This window comes from Callospermophilus lateralis, chromosome 4 (genome assembly GCF_048772815.1).
Source record: "Callospermophilus lateralis isolate mCalLat2 chromosome 4, mCalLat2.hap1, whole genome shotgun sequence".
Lineage (NCBI taxonomy): Eukaryota > Metazoa > Chordata > Mammalia > Rodentia > Sciuridae > Callospermophilus > Callospermophilus lateralis.
This window is the reverse complement of record NC_135308.1, coordinates 10,269,062-10,295,589: the sequence shown is the minus strand read 5'-3', so window position 1 is coordinate 10,295,589 and position 26,528 is coordinate 10,269,062. Positions and strand designations below refer to the sequence as shown.

The following is a 26,528-nucleotide window of genomic DNA, read 5'->3' as shown; positions in this document are numbered from 1 at the left end:
GGGCTCGGGGTTTTTCCTCTGGCCCTCCTGGTGAAAATTCTTCCCTGTGGGTGCTTGGTTAAGGAGGTAGTTAGTCATACAGGGCCCAGCACATGGGGAAGTGGGCTTGGGCAAGGCCTATGCCCTCCCCAGTGGGCAGCACCATGTGCCATGCCTTCCTGTTTCAAGGCATCAACTCCGTGGACCAGTGGATCCCTCGAAGATCAGGGCACTGGTCCTGCCCCAGGAGTGGCCAGTGTTGGAATAGACAAGCCACTCCCTCCCTGCTTTGTTTTTGGTAGGTGGGCACATCTCATGCTTCTTTCCTAAAGCCACTTATTTCTTTTATGCCTGAGCTCATCAGCAGATACAAATCACAGCGGATGAAAAAGCAGGCAGAACAGACTCCTTGTGAAAGGAAGGAGAGAGTTTAGTTAAGAAACCAAACCGTGGGGACTGACAGATACTGCAGAGCCACTTTGGGGAACAGTGGAGGGGACTTAATATCTTGGAGGAAATGCAACTTTTGCTCAGAGTTTTAAATGGAAGCTTGACAGGAAGTCACAGCTCGGGCACAGCATTGGTGGTGCATTGTAAGTCATTTCACACAATTAGATGGGGCTTGGCCCCTGTTTGCAGGCTGAGCATTAAGTTATTGTCCAAATGAATATACTTATATATTCTACTAATATTGACCCTAGGACAGTAGGGCAAGACCAGATACACCCAGACATGTGCCACTCTACCTCTCAGGGCCTTATGTCGAGTTCTCTTGTCCTCTGATGAGCTCTGAAAGGCAGTGGCTTTGGAATTGCTTTCTGGACTCCTCCACAGACCTGCCAGGAGTTGAGGGCGGGATTCCGTCCTTGCAGGATTCCATTCTTTTCACAAGAGGCAGTGAGAAGAAACTGAGGTCATTTGGGGGGAGCAGATGGTCAACGTTCATCGGGAATCTGGGCCATGCATGTTCTGTGTGAGCCATTTCTAATCCTTCCACCAGCCCTGAAGGTTGGGGGCCTGATGCTTATGCTAGACGTGAAGAATCAGGAAGCCTAGAGAAGCCAGTGGACTTACTCTAATCCTCAGAGCCTGCGAGCATGAGGACGGGGTTCTGATCCAAGCTTTGCGCTGGTGGCACTCGCAGATCACAGAATCAAAAGGTAATGTTTGCTTTTTAACATTTAAAAAGTACTCATGGATGCCGGTCTGTACCCAGCACCGTGCAGGATGCTTTGCAGAAATCTCAGGTGCACACCTTGAGTTTGCCATCAGGCATCAGGCTGCCTGTCTAGCGCCAGCAATGGGAAGATTCCGGGATTCAAGATCTCTCCTGCCCTTTGGTCCAACCATCACTTCAATGTCCCCTTTCTGTAATACAGAGGGGGAAAATGGTCAGGTATCATGCATCTGCCCCTAAGCAGGAGGCTGTACCCCAGTGGGGGTCTATCGAGTGTCTCTGATGTCCCAGCAGAAGCCTGACTTGATGACCTAGATTTCCCCTGCATCCCAGAGGGACATTTGGAGTCCATCAAGAGGAGTGACTGATGCCGCGCACTCCCCAGCTGAACCTAATCCCTCCTGGGAGCCCCGGAGTCCCTTTCTGTGCAGGGCCAGATTGAGCTGATTTCTGTGCCGCGGGCTGCTGCCGGGGCTCCTTGTCCCTGCCTGGGTGTCTGCTTTCCTCATTTCTCTGAGTCACTTTGGCACGGCCCTCTGTGAGGTTCATCAGCTCAGCTCTTCCCAGGTTGGTCTGGGAAACACCCCAGGCACGTGGCATTTTGTTTGTTTGTTTCGAGGAGGGACAGAGACACGGGGGAAGGGGACTGTGTCTCAGGTTGGCGCCACTGTGCTGGGCATTGTTTTCTGCTCTGTGGAGATGATCCAGGCATTCTCCAAGGAAACATGAGGTGTATGGAAAGAATTTGAGGCCCTGCACTCTTGACACATCCGCGTGCGCTGGGAATCAGGAGACCTGAGTTCTGCTCTGCACTCTGCCGCTGATTAGCTCAGCTGAGATGCCCCACGTCTGTCTTGGTTTCTTAATTGTCAGGAGCTTCTCTGGCCGATCAGGGCTGCTGTTAGGTTCAGGGGGATGGTGGATAGGACAGAGCTCGCGCAGGGTGCCCACGTGGGAGAGTGGCCCTCCCTCGTGGGAGAGTGGCCCCGTCAACCCCGCTTTGCTGTTGAAGCTCTTTATGATGACGCTGGGCTCCCGAGTCACTGAAGGACTAAGTCTGCTTGTGGCGATCGACCTCAGCAGCTCCTTTATTTCAACATTCACCTCTTTTTTCACCCTTCAGTCAGTGGGCGGCATCGTCCTGGAATGGCTTCTGTTGATGGTGGAGTTCCAGAGTCACGTCCTCAGCCACTGCTGAATTCTTGTGGTGTTCTGGTTTTACTCCACTTTCTGTTGCTGTAACTGGCTGCCATAGACTGGTAATTTATAAAGAATAGAGGTTTATTTGGCTCATGGTTCTGGAGGTTGGAAAGTCAAAGATTGGTGCTGGCATCTGGGGAGGGCAAAGGGTGTCCTGTGGCCAGACGGCAAGCATGTCTCTCTTCTTATAAAGCCATCACAGGAGACCCATCCTCGAGGCCTCGTCTAAACCTAGTTGCCTGCTAAAGGCCCCACCTCCAGACACTGTTAACATACGAATTCTGAGTTGTTTCAAATCCATGCACTTTAGGGGACAGTTCTTCCCTTTCCCCCCACGAGATCATTCCCCATCTCACTTTGGAAGAGGAGGATTTGCTGTGTTGGGTTTCATACTTCAGATCTTAGGACGAGGGTGCTGACGGAAAGCACCCCAGGACAGCTGCATGCCACCCCTGTGGTGTGCGTCCTCCCCTGCTGGGCACAGCCTCCTGCTTATGGGAGATTCCAGGCACAGGGTCACTTCCTCCCTGAACAAGGACTTGTTAATCATGGCTGGGCTGGAGGGCAGGCTGCAGCTTCAGGGCAGCCTCCTGCTGTCCCTCCAGGATGGAGAGGAGCCTCACACCTGGTGGAAAGCCTAGCACGGGCTGAGTCGGGGACACGGACCTGTGGGTCACCGTCCCCTTGTTTCCTGGGGACAGCTCTAAAGCCCCCCTGAAAGGGGGCATGGCCTCTGGTTGTGTCCAACCTGTGTCCTTTTCCCTGTGACCCACCTTCACATCTTTGCCGGAGCTGCCCTGGGCATTCAGCAGGTGCCTGGGACGGGTGCCCTCAGGGCCAAGGAAGCTCGTCCACTGTGCAGAAGCTCAGCTTCAGGAGGCAGCTCCCTTTCCGGGGGCGGCCAGGAGGGTGTACTGACCCTCCTGGTGCTGAAGTGTGGGCTGAGGTGCTGAGGGAGTGGGCTCTGTCTGCAGCCGGTGGAAAGTTCTGGCAGCTCTGTTGCTGGAGCCCTCGGCCTGTGTGATTGCGTTTGAATTTCTCTTACGTCTTGATTCTGAGAGGGTCTGTGGCCGAGAAGCTACAGAACATTCCTGCTTCCGACCCAGTCCCCTTCTCCAGGGCTCCCTGCCAGACCCAGGTGGCCTCTGGTGAGGGACAGGTGCCCCGAGCATGGCGTCACGAAAGGCCGTTTTGCCTGGTCGCTCTCCCTGTGTGAGCCGGGCTCCTGCTCCGTGTCTGGGAGGCACGTGGCGGATGGGCTGCCCTTGCTCCTCCCTGTGGGCTCCAGAAGGGATTTTCTATGGAAAAGAAGATCCTGAGTAAGAGTCTTGTCCTTTAGGGTTTATAGCTCCCTCACCCTCTTTTTCTTTCTGTGTTGGTTTTATACAAACTCTTTTGATACTTTTAACATTAGTTTTCAGAATTTAGATATGATTTGTGTTCCTGTGAAACTCCAGTGATTCTCCCCATACTCACAGCCGTCACTGCTCTGTAACTTCAGAACATTCTCGCCACCTGTGGCGGATTGACTGTGTCCCCCAAAATTCACGGGTGGGAAACTTAGTCCCTAGGTCAACAGTGTGGAAGAGTGGGACCTTACAGAAATGGGGAGGTGCTGGGGGCTCTGCCCTTCTGAATGGGTTAGTGCCATTGACCTTAGAAGTGGGCCAGTTGTTGCAATAGGGGTTCCTGATGAAGGGACGAGTCCTGCCTCCTCTCTGGCACATGCATGCTCCTTTCCTCCGCACCACCTTAGGATGGTGCAGCAGAAAGGCTGCCATATGCAGGGCCCTTGACCTTGAACCTCCCAGCCTCCAGAACTGTGAGAAATAGATTCTATTCTTTATAACTCACCTAGTCTCAGGCATTCTGTTATAGTAGCACTAAACAGATTAGGACACATCTAAACAAGAAACCCCATACCTATTAGCAGCTACTCCTCATTCCCCGAGCCCCAGGCCCTGAACACTGCTAATCTATTTTCTGTTTGTACAGATTTGCCTATTCTGGAAACTTCATATAAATAGGCTTTTGCACCTGGTTCTTTTCTTTAGCATATTGTTTTCAAGGCTCAGCTGCATTGTAATATGTCCTTCATTCCTTTTTATGGCCAAATGACAACATTGTCTGGATATACCATCTTTTGTCTCTCTAGCCTTCTGTTGGTGGCATTTGTGTTGTTTCTACTTTTTAGTTATTGTGAAAGAGTAATGTACCTTCGAGGTCATTTTTTGGGTGGATGTAGGTTTTCCTCTGTCTTGGGAATGTACCCAGGAGTGGCATGGGTGTACCCAGGAGTGCTGGGTCCCACGGCAGCTCTTTGTTTAAAGGAACCTGCAGACTGTTTCCCAAATGGGTCACACCATTGACATTCCCACAGCAGGGTGTGAGGGTCCTGATGTCACCTTTGTCATTTTGAGAGCAGCCATTCCGGGGGTGGGAGGTGGTCTCTCATAGTGCTGTTGAGTTTGGCTTTATTTTAAAGCCCTCTTGTTCAGACAGAATTCTTGAGATGAGGGACACCCCCGAACAGTGGAGCTCTCAGTGCTCCACCTGAGAGTCCCTGGGATCCTCTCTCTGGGGTTCACTATTTGTGGCTGGCTGCAGTGGCCACCGCCACCTCTCCAGGTTTGCTCTCATCTCCTGGTGGGGCCCGGGGTGGGACCTGCTTTGCTGCCTTTTGTGAGGATCCTGCATTCTGCTTTGTGGTGGAGTGGGCAGTGGGTGGCTCTGAGCTGCGGAGGGGGCAGGGTGGTGTCCCGCAGCCTCTTCCTCCAGTCCCCCTGCTCGCACAGCACTTCTGCAGCCTGTAGGTACCCTTGACCGTGACCCGGGTCTCCTAGGTCCTTGCATTCCTGCCTCAGATGGAGATCCCCTCCAGAGGCCAGAATAGGAAGAATCATTTCCTTCTGTACTTGTAGTTTGCAGGGCCCTTGCTTGTGGCTGCTTGCAGTGTAGACCCTACCTGCTGTGAGACAGATGGTAATGTCCCCCACGTTATGCCAAGGAATGGCTTGAGGGGAGAGGCTGAGGGGCTCTCCCAAGACCACCCAGTTGATAAGATACCGAATCAGCACTTGAAGCCTGGTCACTTGGCTTGCTGGCCAGCAGTCGTTCTGGTTGGCATGTCACTGGGCCCTTCACCATCGGGGGCACAGTAGGCATGAAGCGCGGTTCCAGGGTGTTGCTTTGACTCCGTCCTTGCCTTCCCCTGTTTCTGATGCATGGTGGTGAGCACAGCCCCTGCCAGGACTGACAGCTGAGAGCACTTGCTAGGCTCCAGGCCACATTTGTGGGCTGACGAGAGGAGAGGATGTGGTCACCTGCACGGTACTGTTGCAGCCTTTGCTTTTGTTTAAAGAAAAGCAAATTAGTGCTGTGGTTTCCGCTGCTAAGGAAACCCCCGTACATTGGTTTGCTCATTCATCGATCCATCCATTTAGCCGACTTTTATCAGGCCAAGTAGCTGGTCCTAGTCTGGGCATTAGAAGAACAGTTAATATCTCTGTTTGCAAAGAATTTGCCATCTACTGGGGAGTTCTACAAAGAAACTATTAAAATGAAATACTGTGTGCTGGAGGAAGGTTCCAGGAGAAGAGAGAAGCTGCCCGAGAGAGTCAGGGAGGCCTCACCCAGCAGGCCCAGGGTGTCCTACACCTGAAGCCTGGATTGTATTTCGCCCCCTGGGTCTGACTGTGAGTTGGCAAGAGAAGGTGGTGGACACCCGGAAGAGAGACGTGCAGGGAAGGAGGGGGGCTTGTGGAAATTGGTGAGAGTTTGGTATGTTTGGGAATTTACAAGTAAATCAGTATTTCTGGGTATTGAAAACAAAAGCCTATGAAGGGCTTGGGGGGGGTGGGGGAGACAAGGAGTGGGGAGGGGAGGCTGGCGGGAGCTGCGGCTTGGTGAGGGCCTGATGCCCTCCTGTTGGAGGGGCAGAGCTGGGCTCCGACACGGTTCTCCTCAGTTCTTCCCCCGTCTCCAGCTCTTTGCTTTCTATTGCAATCCCCCCGTATCCAGTTCCCAAGGAGGCAGCCCGGCTCTCACTGACAGTATTGAGTTGGGCGTGGCCCAGCAGGGCTGTGGGAGATGCGGCAGGCTCCAGGCAGAGGACTCTTCCTACTGGAGTTTCCGGAGGGCAGGAAGGGGACTTTGACAGTAAGGTCTTTGTTGTGCAAGGGAAGATCTGCAGAATGTGAGCCCGAGGCAGGGGACTTTCTGGGGAGGTAGGGCTTGGCCTGTGTCCCTAGACTCTGGGTTTGGCCCTGGGATATTCAGTGCTCACTACTAGTGGGGCGGCTTATTGTTCTTTTCTCCGAGCCACAGTTTTCATTGACGGTGGGTACATACATGCTCGACGTAACTTGGCCATTTCCACTGTTTTGCAGCGTGCAATTCATGGCATGTTCACAGTCACAGTATTGTCACCAGCACCACCTTCCACCCACGGACCTTTTTCAGATCTTCCCAAACTGAAGGTCTGTCTCCCTTGGACAGCTCCCTGTTCCCTCCTCCCCAGCCCCCAGCGCCTGGCAACCACCGTGCTACTTTGTTTCTGTGAATTTAGGGATGTCAGAGGAGGGAGATCCCGAAGCCGCGTCCTGCTGGGTCTAGCACATTTCTCTAGGCTGATGTCCTCGCTCTTTGTCCGAGTTGTACCATGCGTCAGAGCTTCCCTCCTTTTAGATACGGCATGATCTCGCACTGTGTGTGCCGGTTTGTTTATGCGCACTTGGGTTCCACCGTTTGGTAATGTTGAAAAATGCCACTGTGGAGGTGGGCACCCCCGAAGTATATCCACATCTCTGCTTTTTCTGCTCTTGGGTATGTGTCCAAGAGTGGGATTGCCGGGGCTAATGGTCATTCTAAGCCATGGTTTTCTGATTTCTAATATGATTTCAGTTACTGTGCAGCATAAAGTGGGTGTGATACACGAGGTCACTGAGTGTGTGCCTGGCACATGGTCACTGTTAAGTCCTTTCCCCAAAGGTCCTTTCCACTCTCTTCTGGAAAGCTCAGTCTTTAAAACATAAGCTTTTTAAACTGGCCCCCATCCCCTGCCCTGGGCATGGAACCCAGGGATGCTCTACCACTAAGTTACATCCCTACCCTTTTTATTTTTTCTTTCAGACGGGGTCTTGCTCAGTTGCCCAGGCTGGCCTTGAACTTGGGATCCTCCTGCCTCAGCCTCTTGAGGAGCTGGGATTAGGGTGTGTGCCACCATGTCCAGCACCCAGCTTTTAACTATTTTTTTTTTTTTTTTTTGCCTTGGGAAAAATGTTACTTGTTTATTTTTTTTTAAATTACAGCTTAACGGTTATTTATAGTAGTTGGGTTTTATTCTGCCAGACTCACACATGCATGGAAATCGGTTTCAGTTCATGATCCAGGGGTGCGTGGTTCTTCCTAGAAGAGGGAACCAGCCCCGGAAGTTGAAGCCCTTCCCGATGAATCAGTGTTCTGGGTGGCATCTGGCACAGGCAGGGCTCAGCTCTGAGGCTGGGGCTGCGTCCCAGAGCTGGCCTCGCTGAGTGCAGGTCTGTCTCTCTGCGTGCTTCTCTGCCTCCGTCCTTGCTGTCCTCTCTGTCCTCTTCTGTGCCCATAAGGGTCCTCACTGAAGCTCATCTCTCAAGTCTTCGCTCAGGGCAGGGCCTGGATGACCTTTGTCCTCACCATTGTGTGACAGCTGGAAGATTCCAGCTCTGGGTGAGAGTCTGCAGTCACCTCTCCCCAAGAGCAATTCGGGGACTCCTATTTTGGCCAAATGGAAGTCCTTTGGGGCAATTTTGTAGAGAATGGGAGAGGAGTCCGCTGGTCAGATTTGGGTAGCAAGGTGTCATTGGGTCCTGGGCAGTCGGGCCGGTGAGGAGGTGGAAACCATCCAGTACTCTGCCAGGTCTGGGGTCCCGTGGCCGCTTTCCATCGGGATGCTCTTGGAAGGCTCCTGAAGGAGGGGTAATGGACTCAATTGGAGAAGAGGAGGTTAAGAGCTTCCTGGGAGCCCTGCCCCCTCATCCTAGATGGGCAGACAGAGCACAGAGCTGGGAGGTCAGCGCCAGGTGCCCCTGGGGCTCTGCGGCTGCCATACTCTGCACACTCCTCCACGGCAGAACTAAGGAGGAGTTTGACGTGAGCCATGTCCACCCTGACCCCTTCCTGCCGAGTCTTGGGTTTGCCAGGGGGAGTTGCTATGTTTTGGATGTCCCTTGTCCCCTAATGGTTCATGTGTCAGAAGCTTGCTCCTCTGGGTGACAGTGTTGGGAATGGTAGGGGCCTTTAAGAGAAGGAGCCTAGGAGGAAGTCCATAGGCCATGGGAGGAGGTACCCTCAGAAGGAATTCTCAGTTTTTACGGGGCCCCTGAGTTCTCAAGAGAGCAGGTCATTCAAAATAAACTGGAGTTAAGTGATTGTTAGGAAAATTATGTATGGCTTTCTCTGGGAAGAAGTAGTACGTAGTCATTAAAAACCATCGTGGAAAATATTTATTAATGTGAACATGTTCATACTGTGTTGGTGGGACAAGACACAGACTGTGATCAGTATGTCTAGTTGGATACTAGAGTTTTTTTTTTTTGGATGTTGGAGATTGAACCTGGGGCTTGTACATGCTAAGCACCTGAAGATCTGAGTCATGCCTTCAGCCCTCCCCTGTAAAGAGTTTTCTTGAAGTATAATTTATATACATACATACTCTTTATTACACATGTGTGTTTACGTGGGTATGAAAAAAGGTTGTATAGACATGTGAGCACATTAATGATCTATTAATATTTGTGCGATCGGAGGGATAGTGGAAGATTTTGTTTTGTTTTTCTCAGTCTTTCTGGTGTTCCAGGTTTTTGGCACTGAAATCATTTTGCACTTCAAGGAATTTTTCTCTAAAGAATAGTTCCTTTGGAGCTGTGCTTTGCATCTGGGTTATTATCTCTTATCTCTGGCCTTCCTGGGAAGGAAGAGAACATACTGTGAGCGGGGGGTTTGCATTTACATGTGGCGGGCGTGGTTCTGGGCTGCGTCCATGTGTCACCTGGACTCTCAAACCGTCCGCACAGTTTTAAAGAGTAATTACAGGCTCCCTGAACAACAGGTCCCTCACCAGGCTTGAACCTTCTGTCCAGATACATTGGCTTTTACTCAGAGTCTTGCTAATCAACTGGGGACAAAAAAAGACCCATTGAACCATGAGCTCTGGCCTGAGAAGGGCTGTACATCATGGTACAGTGGCTGAGGTTCAGGCTCGAGGGATGTCACGCTATGTTTTTTTGCTGTGTTTTTGAATTCAGTCCAGGTTCCTAGGAGGAAAACACCCATCAAATTATGTTGGCTCTAGATTGGGCCCGGTCAACACATGACATCACCGAGGCTTCCTTCCCTGCTGGACTTCATTTGGAGGGGACGCAGGAGGGATTGTGCAACACTGAAATAAACAGATTAGAGTCCAGACTCCGCCTGCCTTTGTTCCTGAGTTCAGCTGTGGTCCAATGGCTGACCTGTTCTTCACTGTGTGTAGCCAGACTGTCCCAGCAGCTTTTGTCCAAGGGTTTGGGTGCTCACATGCTGATTAGAGTCCTGGATACCCACTGGTTATTATTTGAACGAGGTGCTCTTGATTTTATTATAAGAACGTATCATCTGTCCAGAAATGATGTCCTCAAATAGAGGTGTGAGCATTGCATCATGTATCTCAATCCGTCATTTTGCAGAAGGCTCATGGTAATCTGATCACACTGGTGGTTTGCAGATAGACCTCTAAAAATGTCAACAGGACCCTTTTGCTGATCTTCTCAGTGTTCTTTCCTGTCACTGTCATTGGCTTTTGGAAAGCGGCAAGTCTCAAGTTTTTAGTCCTAGTGCCTTCTTAAGAAAGGAACAACAGGAAAGAAAACTGAGTCAGAACCGTTCTCTGCACGTGGAGGCCTTGTGGTGTGACTTCTTTTTCCTGATGTTCTGCACAGCCCTGTAATCTCTTATTTTTGGCAAGCCAGCACTGAATCTGTGGTCCTGTAGCCCGTGGCAACCAAAGCAGAGACAAACAGAGGAAGTGTCATTACCCACATATTTCTCCAGCCACCTCATCTGGCCCGACACAGCCAACGGCCACCCCTCCTTGGAGGTGGAGTTCCTCAGGACTCGGTCTGGCAGGAGGGGCGGACCTCGTCCCCACGTGGAGCACTGCTGGGTTGTCGCCACAGCCCCCAGGCTTTCTGTTGCTCATTATATCTCTCGTCTTGCTGTAATTTGTTCATAGTCTGGAATTTGTTTCTGGCAGACTGTGGAGAAAACTGGGAAGTCTCCTGTGTTTCCTTGCAACGTCCGAGGACCCAGGAAGTAGGGGGGGAACTTGTCTCCACCCTCCCCTCCCTGTTACACACACACGCACACACGCACACACGCACGCACGCCTATGTGAACACGCATGCATACATATGTGTGGGGAGGGCAGAACTGGGACATCCATCCAGCCTGGGCTCCCTGTATTTCTGGGGTTTTGAAAGTTGGAGTCATTTCATCATCTTCAAAGCCTGGTGGAGATGGAGCTGATATTCCCTGGGACCCCTGGGACCACCCGCAGGATTAGGTTTCTTTGCTTTTGATTGGAATGACATGAATTCTGTTAATGAGGACAGCTTGGCTTATCTGTCGCTACTGCCAGTTTTATTTGCATTTGATTTCTAATACAATGGAAAGTGAATTTGTTCCTAGCATGTCCTATGTGATGGGAGATTGTTCACATCTTGGGGTCCCAGGTTAGGGGTGCCTGCGAGGTGAACGCCTGCATTTACATCTGTTGACAGAGAGTCTCTGACTTACCATCAGTGCCTGCTTGCTGTATAAACAGGACAGATCTGTTTGTCCCCGGAGTCTCAGTGTCATCAGGAGACTGCCCTCTGGTGAATGGCACCAGTTCCAGGTCTTCCTGTGGCACCACGGGCTCCTGCTTCCTTTTCTCAGTTGCGCCTTTATCAGACCCTCCTGCATCCTGTTCTTCCAGGCTGATGCTCTGTGCCTGAGTCTTACCCACGAGCCCCTCCCCTGCTGCCGAGGGGTGCGGCTGGTCTCCCCATGAGCTGCATTGGAGGTGCTCGGACGTTTTCGGATCACAGTGTGGGGCTGGGAATTGCGTCAGGTCACTTTATCCTCGGGTGGTCCTGTTACTCTGGGTTTATCTGACCCAGATTTATGCAGGACCTGCTATTGTAAGCCCTTTATACACACTACTTACAGCAGCCCTGTGAGTGGTACCATCATGATGTCCATTTTACAGGTGAGAACACCGAGGCCCAGAGAGGGTAAAGGATCCCAAAGTTACAGTTAATCCTTGGCAGGGTTAGGGTGCAAATTCAGACTCCAGAGTTTGCGCTTTGAGCCCTTCTACTAGGAAGTAGGCACTGTTGCTGTTCTTTTTCAGATGGGGAAACTGAGGCACTGAAGGGTTAATTAATTTGCCCTGGGTCCCAGAACTAGTTAGCAGCAGTCCCAGAATTCAAGCCCAGGCAGGTGACTCTGGAGCCAAAGCCCTGAGCCTCTGGTAGACTGAAGATTCCCCGTGGATGGTTGTCTCACCTCTGTCCCAGCAAGTTCAGTGTGGGTGGCTACAGCTGCGGGGACGTTTCTTTCATAAGAGCGGCAATACTCCAGCTTAGCCTTATAGATGGTGCAGTGGGGGCCCCGTTGTCCATGCCAGGCATTGGAGAGCTGGCCAGCCTGAGGGCCTGTCAAGTGGCTTCTCGAGACTTCAGACGCTAGAGGAATTCCAGGATCGAAAAGTAGGAGGCTGGGTTGGTGCTTCCCCCACCGGTGAAGGGACATGGAGATACCGTCAATGTGGCTTTTGTTCCGACTCAGATTTAGAATGCCTGTCTCATTACAGGAAGCAGAATCCGCACCCCACGCTTAGCTGAGGATTTCAACATCTCTTGGAGAAGTTCTGCATGGACCTGGGGCTGGAGGCTTTGCCCTTGAATGGATTTGGCTCTCCTGCCTTCTCCCCAGGCCACACTTCGTCATCCTGTTTTGGAGATGGCATTTCCTATTAGGCCTGTGCCAGTCTGTGAACATAAACATGGAGGGGAGAGAAAGCACAGCTTCTCTCTGTCCCTGGGTCAAGGAACTCAGAACCTTGAACTCAGAAATGCTTAGATCTCAGAGGCCTTAGCCTTGGCGAAGGAGTTGTCTCGGGGCTCAGGTTGACATACCTGAGAAGCACCTGGGAGAAGGGCCGGGGACTAGCACTAACATGGCAGATGTGGCCCTTGGGTTGTGCTCTGCTGAGTTGTCAGTCACTTTCTGCAGCTGGTCTTGGAAAGGGTCTATTCATCTGAAACAGAGAGAGCCTGGTAGAGTGGAAAGCAAATAGAATGGATATTAGCACTGTCTGGGGTGACGTCCCACTCTGTTGCTGGTGGCAGAGTGAAGTGGCAACGCTTTGGGATCACAGTGTGGCTGTCTGGATTAGGAACTGCAATCCGTCCAGTAATGCCCACCCTAAGGCTCTCCAGAGAAAGCCATGCAAAACAGCATTAGTGTGAATGTATTCATAACAGAGGAAGCGTGGAAGGGTTCTTCAATAGGGAAACGGTAGAGAAAATGATAGCAGACTCCCCAACAGCAGCTCACACTAAAAATTGGATCATGATGACTCTAAGACACTATGCAATTAAAATAAGAAAAAGAAACCCCACACAATTAAAAGGGAGCATGCCCCGTGGTCATACCACGTAAAATACAGGCACAGGACAGACCTGGAAGATAATGTGGAAAAAGAACAGTAGGTCTTATTAGGGTGGTGAGGTCATAGGTGTGGAATAAAGAGCAGAGGAAATGGTGCAGATGTGAGATTCAGTCCTGGATTTAGTTCTGGTGTTGCTACCCCTGATCACCCGTCTTTGAGCAACTTTTGCAACGTCTCAGGGTCTCAGAGTCTTCATCAGAAAAGTGAGAGGTGGATTCAGACACCTTCAGAATTGTTCTGGTTCCAACCACTGTGTCTGCAGGTGGAGTCTGCTAGATTTGCTGCTGTCGGTGAGATTCAGGGTCAGATAGAAGCATCCTTATGTACAAACAGTGACATCTGTGCTCTCTAACTGTTGCTCCCCACAGCGACTCCTGGCTCGATGACGCCTTCCTTGCAGAGAGCACTCAGACTGTGCACGGCCTTTCTGAGTGAGGGACAGCAACCCCCCAAGTCCTCAAGGTCAAGTGTAAAGTAGGGTGGGGGAGTGGGCTGGTCACTGGGTCCTCTCCCCAGGCCCAGGCCATGCCCATGGCTGCCTCTGGGGGCCTGTTCCTGGGGCCTTGACCCACGCTGCCTGCAGATGGGTCTCTTATTCCCCCGCATCTGCTTTTGGTGAGTCAGAGAGTTTCTGCTCATCGTTTGGTTCATCACTCTTGAGGATTTACACACTGTAAATGACCCTTCATCACAACACGCAGATTTCATTAGCCTGGCCTTTGATCTGGGATGCCAGGAGCCCACATGCAACGGGGCCCGAGGAGAAGGGTTTTATGGGGTGCCAGCATGTTGAAGGGCTCTTCACCTCATGCCCGGAAGTGACTTCCACGTCTCACACTGCGTATTCCTCTGCCATCCGCTGGGCTTCGTTAGCTGCCTGCCTGAGGGAGCTGCATGTGTTCTGGGTGACAGAAAAGGGCCCAGGCATGGAAAGTTGGGCTGACCACTCACAGGGGCAAGCCATGAGGGTGACTGTCAGCCAGGGCTGAAGACCAGGGCAACCTGCCTCAGGCTGCTGAGGGCCCTCCATACCACAGAGGCAAGCCCTGCAGGCTCCACTCCCCATATGGGACCCGGGGATCCTGAACCTGCCACCTGCCTGGTGTGGGCACCAGCAAGGGCAGGAGAGGGAGAGCCGTCTGCAGAGCCCTGGGAACCTGCACCCGTGTGGGCTGCTGGGATTCTGGTGATGTTCCCAAGCCACAGGCTGAACTCATGAGAGGATTGCATTTTCCATGCCATTGTCCCGTGCCTCGAGGAGAGGGGTATCTGGTTCCTAAAGTGGGGATCCTCGTTGTGTCTGTGTTCATCTGTGAAAATGGGATGAAGAGACAGAGGTGGCTTTTCAGGGTCATCTTTAGAGTAAGAAATCTTTGAGTTGGGAATCCAGGTCTTCTCTCTGCCCTGCTCCCAGCTTCTATCTCCAGCTCTGATTCTGGTTCTGGTTCTTCCTGAGCCATCTTCCAGCAGCCTGAAAGGAACAGGCCACCTTGCTCCAGGAGGCCCGGGCGGAGGAACTGTAGCCAGCAGAGGGAGTGGAGTGCAGGGGTGGGTGGCTCCAGGTGCCCACTTCCAGCTTTAAGATGGACAGCTCCCTCTTGCAGCAGGCGCCCACTCTGACGGGTGCCTTTGCCAATGGGCCCCTCTGTTTGAGGTGCTTATCACGGGCACTTACTTGTCTTATACTAAAGTGGGGCCCATCCCTAAGATCCATTGGCCTGCAAGTGTGGGGCCAAGACTGGCTGTGAGGAAGGCTGTGGAGACAGAAGGATGAGGAGGAAGGAGGCAGGTCAGGAGAGAGGAAGGAGGACCAGAAGAGGAAAAGACAGAGGAGAGTGAGATAAGCAGCCTCATGCAAGCAAGCTGGGCGGCACCTCCAGAACCCCTGCTCAGGACCTTCAGAGTAAACATCAGGAAGACAAAGAAGAGCGCAGACAGGGGAAGGTGGGGGGGGGGGAGCAGATGAGGATCTCTCTGTGTCACTTCTAAAAACTGCATGTGAGTCTCCAGTGATCTAAAATAAATAAATAAATAAAATGTTTGAAACATTCAGATCTGATATGTGACTTTTCAAGAAGCATTCTATTCTTCCATGTCTTCACACTATGCTTATTTTATGCAATAAGCATAAAAATAGGGAAGCCAGAGCCACTGAAGTCATAAAAAGAACAGAGTACTGATTCAGACTGCAGCAGGGATGAGCTTTGCGAGCGCTGTGCCCACTAAGCACCAGCAGCAAGCCCACAAGCCCACGCATTGTGTGATTGTATCTGCGAGTGAGCTGCGGCTAGGATAAGCAAATCCATAGAGACGGTAGATAGTGGTGGCTTAGGCCTGGGACTAACAGAGGCAGGAGGGATGGGGAGGGACTGCTAATGGTATGGGGTTTCTTTTAGTTGCTTTAAAAATAGATTGTGGTGATAGTTGTACAGATCTGGGAATATACTAAAAATCACTGAGTTGTATCTTTAAATAGATAAAATGTATTATGCAAATTATATCTCTATTAAGCTATTAAAAAATGTAGGGTCCTTTGACAATTTTAATGTAAGTAATATGGTTTGAATATCCCTTATCTGAAATGTTTGGGACCAGACATGTCTCAAATTTCAGTGTTTCAAGTTTTAGAGCAATTGTATAATGAGCCATCCTGAGTCGAAATGTGAAATTCATTTGTTGCTTATATACCTTATGTACACAGCCTGAAGGTAATTTTATGCAATATTTTAGAGTACCTGAGTTTTGACTGGGACTTATCACATGAGGTCAGAGGTGGGATTTTCTACTTGTGGTATCAGATTTTAGAGCATTTTGGGGTTTGGATTCTTGGATTAAGGATCGGCATCTTGTAATAGCCCTCTGGAAATAGCTGGTGGTGTTTGGATGGAAGTACTTCCAGATTCTGCTTGTAGCTTCCAACTTCAAGCCACTGTCCCTGGCCCGTTCTTGGCTTCCCCACCAAGCAGGTTCCCAGACTCCCCCCAGAATCCCGGGTAGTGTTCCCCCAGCACAGCCTGAGGAAGCCCGTGTGTGTGTGTGTGTGTGTGTGTGTGTGTGTGTGTGTGTTTGTTTGCAGGTCCTATGTAGACTTTTTGTAGTTCACGGTAGGTGGCTTCATGCCTGTGTTTTCTAGTGACAAAATGGAAAGTCCCAGAGTGTGAGCACAACAAGGAGAATTGTGGCAGGATGGGGGTGCTTGGACCCCAAGGTCCACCTCTTGTCACTGCTGGTGGCTGGCTGGTGTCTGGCTGGCGGCCGAGTGCCCCCTCTTGCAGGGGCGGATGGCATAGGAAGGTCCCCAGAGGGAAGGCCTATGAGTTCCGGGCAAGTCTTCCCAGCTTGCATCCATACAGGGACTCCGCTGCCTCCGGAAGTGAGCGTGACCTTCTGTCCTGTTCCCTTGGAGAAGCTCTTCCCAGGAGAGCTCGGTTGGGAAGAGGACTGTGGGAAAACCCATTCGGCTCCTCAGGGGCTTCTCATCCTCGCTAGGTCTTGGAGGAAGCGTGAGTATTTCCCTGAAGTACTCGGCTTCTTCTGGGGCCTGAGTTTTCAAGGGTCCCCAGCGCTAGGCACTGGCTCCCAAGCCAGTTCTGCATGCCCAGCGTGGAGGGCAGCTGTGGACTGCAGCCAGAGAGCCTGGTGCTTGTTCTCCTGATACTGTCGCGGAGCCCACAGGTCCTGCTGGTGAATGCAGGGGGAGGGCAGGAAGCAAACGGGAAACTGTGCTCTAATTGGCTGTTGTCAAAGTGGTCCTCAGCAGATCTGGGTGCTCACTAGAAATGCAGATCACCAGGTCCCAGCCTGCACCTAGCCTCAGAGCTCTGGGCGAGGCCCACACGGGGTTTTAATAAGCTCTCAAGGTTGTTCTGGTGAGCTCCAAGGGGCATGAGGACCGTGACACAAGTGATCTGCCACCCCTGGGGCACCTGGGGTTGTGGGCTGTCACTGGTCTGAGGGTGTCCTCTGCAGACACCTCCCGCTGTGTGGGCTAGGGAGGGGGAGAGTGCTTGCTCTAGGGCGTGGAGCCGGAATGCTCACAGGGCTTCCCAGAGTTCCCAGGTTAAGGGAGGGAAGCAGGGCTGATGGGGGAACCGAGCTTTTGAAAGATAATATTTTTTCTCCTAAAAATTAAAGACCTGGGGGTGCAGCTCACTGGCAGAGGCTTGCCTAGAATTTCCCTGGGTTCCAAAAAAAGGAAGAAAAAAAAAAAAGAGAGAAAGGAATGAATTGGAACATTTACCACCGGGTTTGTGGTATCAGGAAGCTGCTCTAAAGGCTGGGGTGGTGGCTCAGTGGTGGAGCACTTGCCTGGCATGTGTGAGGCTACTGTGCTCAGCACCACATAAATATAAAAAATAAAGGTCCATGGACAACTGAAAAAGAAGCAGCTGCTCATTTAATACTAACAGTGACAAAGGGAACAAAAGAAAAATAACCCAGGGTCAGAGCTGTCTTATTTCTCTGTAATGTATGTGCAAATTAAAAATACTATCAAATGCTTTATCTCATAGTACTAACATTAGAGTATTTTTAAAAGTCATCGGAGAGCAATAGAGTGGAAAGGATCATTCTCTAGCTGCGAGCTTGTGGATCTTGGCCTTGGCAGTGTTTGCCCTTCTCCCGAGAGGGGTGGGTTCTTTTAATCCCAAAGGAAACAGATCTGCTGAACATATCAGGCTTCCTTGTTTGCTTTGGCTAGAAGGCCTAACCTCAAATCCAGCCATGTGTAGGACAAATGTTATTTATCTGTACACTCGTGCAAATACATCAACCTACAAACACAAGTGTTTTGTACAGGCGCGCGCACACACACACACACACACACACACGGACATACAGAAAGGACTCGTTCTTGGTTTCATTTTATGTCCACCATTGTTTTTTTCCTCCTATATCATCTTTTATTCCTATTTCTGCTTTAATCAAGTCTTCTTATAATTATCTTTTACTTTAAAAATTTTTGAGAGGAGATGAACTATAAATAAAAAAAATAGAATAAAAATACAATGTGTAGAGAAAAGGTATAGAAGAAATATACCAAATTCGAGTAGGCTGGTTTTTGGTAGGGTGGTGGTGGTGGTGATTGGATTAGATGTGATATTAACTTTGCCTAAAATTTGAGATTTTCTACTTAAGATTGTATCATCAGAAAAATCACTTTTATTTATTTATTTTTTCTGCAGCACTGGGAAATGAATCCAGGGCCTCATATGTACTAGCAAGGGCTCTACCACTGAGCCACACCCCGAGCCCTACAACCTTTTTTTTTTTTTTTTTTCCCAAGCAATCTTTCCTCTTTCTTAGTTCAGTACTGAGGATTGAACCTAGGCCTTACACGTGCTTGGCAAGCCCTGGACCTCTCCATCTATCCCAAGAAAACAATCTTCTCCCTCATCCCCTGCCACCCGGTGGAAGACGGCCCTCTGATTGGCAGGCAGCATGGCTGCGCAGGGTCCCTCTGGGCTTCACAGCAGCGCTGGGGCATGAGCAGGAAAAGCTGCCGGGCTCTAGGACAGTACAGATGTTCCTTCATATCCACATACTGCATCTGTGAATTCAACCCACTGTGGGTTCAACCAACTACAGGTCGAAAAGGGAAAAAAATTTTGTTTGGAAAAAAAATTCCAGAAAGTTCCAAAAAGCAAAACTGAAATGTGCTTCAAAGCAAGTAGTAATGCTGAATCCACTGAATCCACTCCAATGGAGGCATGCAGGCATCCCTCTAGGTATTATGAATAATCTAGAGATGATATAAAGTATGTGGGATTTAGCTAGTGGTAGGGGGCCTGCTAGGTGGCCCTGGATTTGATCCCGAGCATAATAAAGAAAAATAAATAAAGAAAGGAAGGAAGGAAGGAAGGAAGGAAGGAAGGAAGGGGACACTCAAGGATTTGAATGGGTCATATGCAAATGCTATGCCATTTTATATAAGGGACCTGAGTATCGGTGGATTTTGGCATGACCTCAAGCAAAGTCTTGGAACCAAGGGGTGACTCTAACTCTGGCTGCTTCACCTGATCCTGTGTGGCGGAAAGTGAGAGCTGAGAGGCGACATTCTTTCATTTACTTAGATCATTTATTGAGCTCTTCCTGTGTGTAGACCCTCAGTCCCTGCTCTGAGGAATTTATGTCCTAGTGGGGGCGTGGTCAGACAGCACATTATTAGTGATGCTTGTATGGAAACTATTTCAAATCGTGGTGTCCCCGTGGGATGGTGACAGACCCGATGAGAAGGATGAGGAACAAGGACAGTGGATTTACAGAGAAGGGGCATCTGGGATGGGTAGGTGCTGGGCGGCCCAAAGAAGTGACAAGCTGTCAGGGTGGCCATGGCCGTGAGCAGGTAGGGGACAGAGTGCATTGGGGATATCAGCTGGGCCCAGACCCACTGGACCTGGGGAAGGAGTCTGAATTCGACTCTGCAGATGGAGGATGGCCCCTGAAGGATTTAAGCCAGCGACTGGCAGCAGCTGAGTAAAGGTTTTAGAAAACTCACTTGGCTGCTTAGGAGGGAGGTTTGGAGGTTTGGAGGAGGGCGAGAGGTGAAGCAGGGGAGTGGCCGTGGAAACTGTCCAAACTGATTGTTGCTGAGGTTTTTCTGTTTTTTTTTTTTTTTTTTTTTTTGTGAGGATGGAGTCAGGGGCACAATTTAAGAAGAAAAATTAGAATTGTTTTGTCATAATTTCTGGTAACATTTTACCAATGGAACAGAATTGCATTTAAAATGTGCATAGATTTTACTTTTTTAGATAATGTTAGCGTATTATAGATATCAGGTCTGACTGATTACACAGACATGTGCTTATATTTTATACTAATACTTGCAAATATTTATGGAAAAGTGGATTCTATCCAAAGAAATTTACCACAGAGGGCCATATTTTTAAATTTTTTAATTGACGCATAGTGACTGCATGTACTTTTATATGGTGCAATGGGACATTCAGTGCAGATATACAGTTTGTAATGATCTGATCAGGGTAGTCAATATGTCCGATGACCATATCCCTGACATATATAAAGCCAAGCTCAGGGGATCACAGTTTAGCAGCATCTGCAAGGTTTGATTCATTTCAAAATCTGAGCTCACCGTGTTGCCAAGGCTGGCATTTTCTTAGCTCAGAACTGCTTACCTGGATGCAGAACATCTAATATTTTATTTAGGAAGAATGTCTCATTGCTTTAGGCACCTAGAATCCTGGGCTTCACCTTTCTTGTTGCCCAAGTTTGATTTAATCTTGGACAAATCCTTTTGCTTTGTATTTCTGAAGTAAATACTTCCTATAAAGATGGGTGACGGTAGTCTAGGAAGCCTGTCGTCACAGTGGCTGGGTGAGAGCTCCCCAAGGCCTAGGAGAGATAAGGGGTGCAGCACCCCAAAAACAGCCTTTGGCGCTGGAGAGCAGAATGCAAGGTGGGGCTAATCTAGGATCATGTGTGGAGGTTGCCTGGGATTCTAACCTTCAAATGATGTGCAAGGGGACACTGTTGGAGGGTTTAAATCAGGGAGCTCGATAAGGGTGATAGCTACGCTTCTCATTTAATCCCCATAATAAATGTCTGTGCTGGGTAATATTGTCCCCCATTTTAAACCAGCAAGACATTTAGGACCATGGAGATTAAGTAGTTTACCCAAGGGTACCTTGAAGGGGAGCCAGGGAACAGACTCCAGGTAGCCTGAGCCCATGGTCCTTTGTCCTCTGGGTCAGCCTACCTCAATAATAATATAACAGCAGCCATCGTTTTAGAATGCTTTGAACTCTTAAGATGAAAGATTTCCCTTAAATTACAGACTGGTATTATGCTGCAGAAACATGAGCGGCCACGGGAGAGTGGCTGAGCCTGGGCACTTTGGAAAGGCCCAGAGTGTGTGGCTGTGCTCCAGTCCCCCCAGTGCCTAGCTGTCTGGTGGGGGCGTCTCATGGCAGCTATCAGCACAAAGAAGGTTCTGGCTCCTCTGGCCGGTCATTTGACACTGCCATTGTTCATAAGGACACATTGTCCATAAAGCGTGCCTCCGGGTTAGGGACTTGGAGCTGGGAAATCAGATCTGGGCAGTTCAGGTGTGGTTTCACTGGAGCATCCAAGGACAGGTTTCTCCTTCGTCCCTCCTGAGTACTCAGCTGGCTTCAGAGCATTCTTAGGGGCTGACGAAGGCATCGCTGTCTCCGTTGGGAACCCAAGAAGCCCTGTTCCGGGGCCAAGTGGGAAAACACCTGCCAGCCGTGGCCTGTGAGGTTTTTGAAGATGACGATGCGTATCTCTTCTCTCCTAGTTGACCACGTTGTTCCCGAGCCTGGGACGAGCCTGCTGGCCGCCTTCGACCAGTGGAGGGAATGGGCCGACAGCAAGTCCTGCTGTGACTACTCTCTGCACGTGGACATCACCGAGTGGCATAAGGGCATCCAGGAGGAGATGGAAGCGCTGGTGAAGGACCACGGTAGGTGGCCTTGCCTTGACACCCACTGCTGATGGCTGCATTTCCATCCAGGCATTGGCAGGGCCCTGGGGAAATGCTCTGGGTACTGCCTCTGGATCCCAGTTGTGCTTTTTGCTGGTGCCTGACCCTGAGCAAGGAGAGCAGGCTTTGGGCAGCAGCCTGTGCTCACTGGAGGGCCTAACCCCCTGTGGTCATGGTTGGTAGAGAATGTGAGTCCTGCTACGAGCCTGTTTTTGGGTGACAGCTGCCTACAGCTTGCTGGTCTCAGGGACCCTTGCTCTCTAGCCAGGCTGGGAGTTGGGGATGTGGTGAGCCTTGTATGAGCCCCGCGAGGCTGCTGGGCAGTCAGGGTGCACCTGAGCCGTGAGTGTTGTGCAGCCTTGGAGTCCACAGTCGATGTGAGAGTGAGGGGACACTTCACACCTAAGGGGTCTTTTCTGTTTCACAATTTCCAGGGATTGGAGAGATTCACTGGGAGGCTGGAGGAATGCACCTTAAGGTGTCTCCAGGACTCCGGTTCACTGGAACCTGGGGGCTCAGGGGTTTGGTGGGGAAGTCAAACCATGTGGTGTTCCCGGGTCTTCTTGAACTTGGCTGTGGACTGGGTTATTGGGGCCACTTGTTGACCTCACTGGGTCTTGACCTTCAGGGAAGCATCATGCATGTAGGGGACTTCCAGGCTCAGGCGTGCTGTGTGCTGTGATCCACAGCAGGAGGGAAACCTGGGTGTGGATGTGGATGGGGTGGGGGTGGGGGCAGCCACAGATGTGGTGCAGAATCTGCAGGATGGAGAGCTAGAACCTCAGCCTTATTTCTTTGCCCTTCCACAGGCTAGCTATGTGACCTTGGGCAAATTGCTTAAAGTTTATGGTTCTTCCTTTAAAAAAAAAAAAAAAAAATCTCCCACATGAGCATACTGCACTGCGTTGCTTCTTTCCAGCCTGAAGATTCCACAAACAACAAAGTGGGTAACCTTTGACCTTCTTCACATTTGAGAATAACCAGACTCCAATGGATTTAACTTTCAATATTTAGAGTGAATCTACTTTAAACCAGGCCTGAGAGTTACCATGACAACTGTTGCCTAGCAGGGAGAGAAGGGCCGGGATGTCCAGGAGCATTTAACTCAGGCAGCGCCCAGCACCCCAGGTGGCTTGAATTAAGCTCCAAGGCGAGGAGGTTGTCAGGACGATTCTTTAACATTGTGATGGATGTTGGGCAGGGATGTTTGGTCTGGTGCCTCGGGAGGCAGGGAAGCAAGAACTCCGAGACGAAAGGATGGGCCCGGGATGTCTGCTTGTTGAGCCAATGGACCTTTTTTTATTTAAAAAAGAGTTTCTTAAAAATCGGCAAGGAGTATAGTCTGCTTGCCAAAGAGAAGACATTTGGTACTGATCTTCACAGACAGAAACTTCTAATTCATTTTCTTGTTAAAGGCACGACAGACTTGTGTTGGGGGCAGCTTAAAAAAAAATAGGAACTGTGGTAAAATACACATAACCCAGAACTCACCCTTCTAACCACCTGTCCAGGACAGTGGCATTAAGTACATCCATCTCCAGAACCCTTCCTCCTGCTACACTGAAACTCTGCACATTAAACAATGTATCTCCACGTGCCCTTGTCTGCAGCCCTGGGCAGCAGCTCCAGGCAGCCAGCCCCATTCCACTTCCTGTCTCTCCAGGCCCTTCATAGGAGTGGATCACATGGTATTTGTCTTATTGAAGGTGTCAGAATGTCCTTTTTAAGGCTCACTGAAATTCTTTTGCGTGTATAGACCAGATTTTATCTTATCATCCATCGATGGCCACTTGGGCTGCTATGAACATGGGTGTATAACCACTTCAGCTTTTCATTTTGATATCATTTTAAAGCTCTGGAACAACTGTAAGTCTACTCAAAGGAATTCTCATGAACCCTGTCCCCAGAATTCATTGGTTGTTTATGTTTTACCCGGTTTGCTTTATCATTCTCTCTGTATCTCCATCTCTGTCTCTTTTCCATTCTCCTCTCTCTCTCTCTCTCTCTCTCACACACACACACACACACACATACATGCATGTATGGTAGCATCACTTTCTCATTCCCTTTCTGATTATTTGGTTTGGTTTGTGTATTAAAAGTCACGTCTCCCTCTCTATTTTGCCTGTCACCAGGGGTCAACTCCTTCCTCGTGTACATGGCTTTCAAAGATCGCTTCCAGCTAACGGATTCCCAGGTAAGCGTCAGCTCTTCTGAATGGGCTTATGGGCACATGGTCACTGCTGCCCCCTGGGAAATCATTCTCCAGTCTATGTACATCCCTTAGCTTTGTGGGGCTCGGCTGGTGGAGTCATTTACGAATGTGATTCAGCCTTTGGGGAGAATGTGAGCCCAGGGCTTTAGCCCTGGCTTCTCACTCTCATCCGTGTCCGTTTGGTTTGTGCTGCTTTGTAAATTGCGGAGTCCTTGACTGATCCCACCTTCCTCTCTCTCAGATTTATGAAGTGCTGAGTGTGATCCGGGATATTGGTGCCATAGCCCAAGTCCACGCGGAAAATGGCGACATCATTGCAGAGGTAGGGGGCTTTCTTTTGCATCATTTCTGCATCTCCTGGAGGGTGACTTGGGTAGCTGAACACCACGGAGGGAGATCAGAGGGCCTGGTGTTCCTGGGCTGGACTCCGCTGCAGTCTCCCTGCAGGCATGAGCATCCCGCTAGCCAGTCCCATTTTCAAGGAGGCTCTTTCCCTTGGGACCATAGTGCAGCTTCCTTGGGTGGGGTTCGGAAACTCCCTGGTCACCCCTGGGCATCTTACACTGTGGCTGAGGCTGAGGACCAGGAGCATATTGCTCTCAGCCTCCCAGGGGAAGGCTGAGTGGTTTGCAGAGGCTGGTCAGATAGGCCAGGGAATAGGGCAGTGAACCTTTTTCTGTATCAGGTCTTGGGACGAGGGCAGAGTGATCAGCAGAGCCAATTGCAAATCTTGCTCGGGTAACCCTGGTCCCAGGTCTCTTCAGACCTGAAGGCCACTTCCTGACCACCTGGCTTTCTTTACACATTTCAGGAACAGCAGAGAATCCTGGATCTGGGCATCACAGGCCCTGAGGGACACGTGCTGAGCCGGCCTGAGGAGGTGAACACCCCCAGATGGGATATGGGACTTGAGGTCCCTTGGGTGCTGTGCAGAGCATGCAGAGTCTCTTCGTGCCTGTCGAGAACGGGGCTTTTGTTGTGCAGACTGGTCTCTCTGAGAAGCTATGGGTCACGTGTGTGTGCATGCGTGCGTTGTATGTCTACACAGGCAAAATGAAGTGTTGTACGGAGCCCAGAGGTAGAGCAGCGGGATTGCGTGGCCCGAGTGCTCCTCTCTGGTTTTCCAAGCCCTTCCTTGGGAAGCTCTCGATACCTTCCTGTTGCCTGGTAGTTTATAACCAGCAGCCAGTTACCAAAACAGGAACGCAGATCACAAAGCTCTCTGTGTCTCTGGGGGGTGGTAAGCTTTTCCGTGGTAAGCCTGCACAGAGCACAACATGATCAGCAGAGTTTGGCGGACAGACCCTTAAAACTGGGGAAGGAAAGTTTAGAGCAGGATCCCGTTTGGCCAAGAATCAGGGCCCTGGCTGGGATGAGTGAGTCACGATTGTGAACAGGAAGGGGGCTCACAATCGTGTAGGTGTAGATGACGGACAGTCTCTTCTTCCCAAGTAGAATTTTTGGCCTTTAAATGCTTTTCAGATTTTGGTCAAGGTCAAGCTGTGGCAGACCTGGCCAAGGCTGAGTTTGGCAGCTCTAAGCCAAGAGAACAATGAGGGAGTCTGAACAGATGTTCTCCTTTACCAGAAAGAACTGGTGGAAAAACAGTAGGTGTGGAGGAGGAAGAGCAACCACCCAGGACCTGGGCAGATGGAGGCTTGAAATTAGGAGTTTTCCTCCAGAAACAGGCGAAGGAAGATGCTTGACCAGAGGGCTGTAAAGGGGCAGGACCACTGAAGCAGAGCTTTAGGGCTGTCCCACAGCGAACAGGAAGACAGCCTGCCTGGGTTTACTGGGAAGGAGAGCTGCAGCGGGGAAGCTGTTTTGGTTGTACCGGGTGCAGCGTGGGAGGCTTCCCTGGAGTCCCCAGCAACTCAGGGCATGGACCAGTCAGGGAATGTGCTTTTCATCTGACTTGGAGGCACCTGCTCTGTGCCCGGGGTGTTTCCCCTGAGTAATTTCACCCTGTGATAGTCCTTCGAGATGAGGAGGGGACACAGGGAGTCTTAGAGGCCTGATGGGTGGCACAGTAGAGTTAGAGCTCTACACTCACTCCAGCTGCACCTCCTCTCCCTTTGTCAGTTTGCCAAGAGGGGTCTGTTGTGAGCTCCCCCCTGAGTGGGTGGTAAAGGGAATAAAACATGGAAACATTCTGAGTGGCTCTGAGCACCGCGGTCCCATTGGGGAGGAGCCGCCAACACATAGGAAGCAGCAGCTAAGACCACAGTGCAGTTTCCACGCGGTTTCAGGCTCTTTCTACCACTCACATCATGATGTTAACTGAGTTTGAACTTACCAACACCTTCCTGCCACCATATGCTTTTCTTCCCAACACACCATGTGAGACCACTCAGTAGGGTTTTCCCTGGTCATTAGCTGAGAAGATGGAGGAGATTGGAGAGAATTCTGGAGATCACTGTCTGTAATGGGCGAGAGGTGACTGAGCATGTGTTCTTTCTTTTTTTTTATTTAATTTTTTAAATTGCTTTTTATTTTTTAAATACATGACAGCAAAATGCATCACAATTCTTATTACATGTATATAGCACAATTTTTTATATCTCTGTTTGTATATAAAGTGTGTTCACACCAATTCATGTACTTTGGATAATGATGTTCGTCACATTCCACCATCCTTGCTAATCCCCTGCCCCCTCCTCTCCCCTCCAACCTCTCTGCCCTATCTAGAGTTTATCTATTCCTCCCATGCTCCCCCTCCCTACCCCACTATGAATCAGCCTCCTTATATCAGAGAAAACATTCA

At 50.3% G+C, this 26,528-nt stretch overlaps 1 protein-coding gene across 2 annotated transcripts in view; it reads left to right on the top strand.

Moving 5' to 3' along the window:
- Positions 1–26,528, top strand: part of Dpysl2 (dihydropyrimidinase like 2) — a 113,268-nt gene that overhangs the window by 66,131 nt on the left and 20,609 nt on the right. For both annotated transcript variants that reach the window (XM_076853548.1, XM_076853549.1), the window contains exons 4-7: positions 21,364–21,528; positions 23,685–23,746; positions 24,006–24,086; positions 24,576–24,644. In XM_076853548.1, the coding sequence (XP_076709663.1) occupies positions 21,364–21,528; positions 23,685–23,746; positions 24,006–24,086; positions 24,576–24,644 (377 nt within the window). The remainder of the gene's footprint in view (positions 1–21,363; positions 21,529–23,684; positions 23,747–24,005; positions 24,087–24,575; positions 24,645–26,528) is intronic.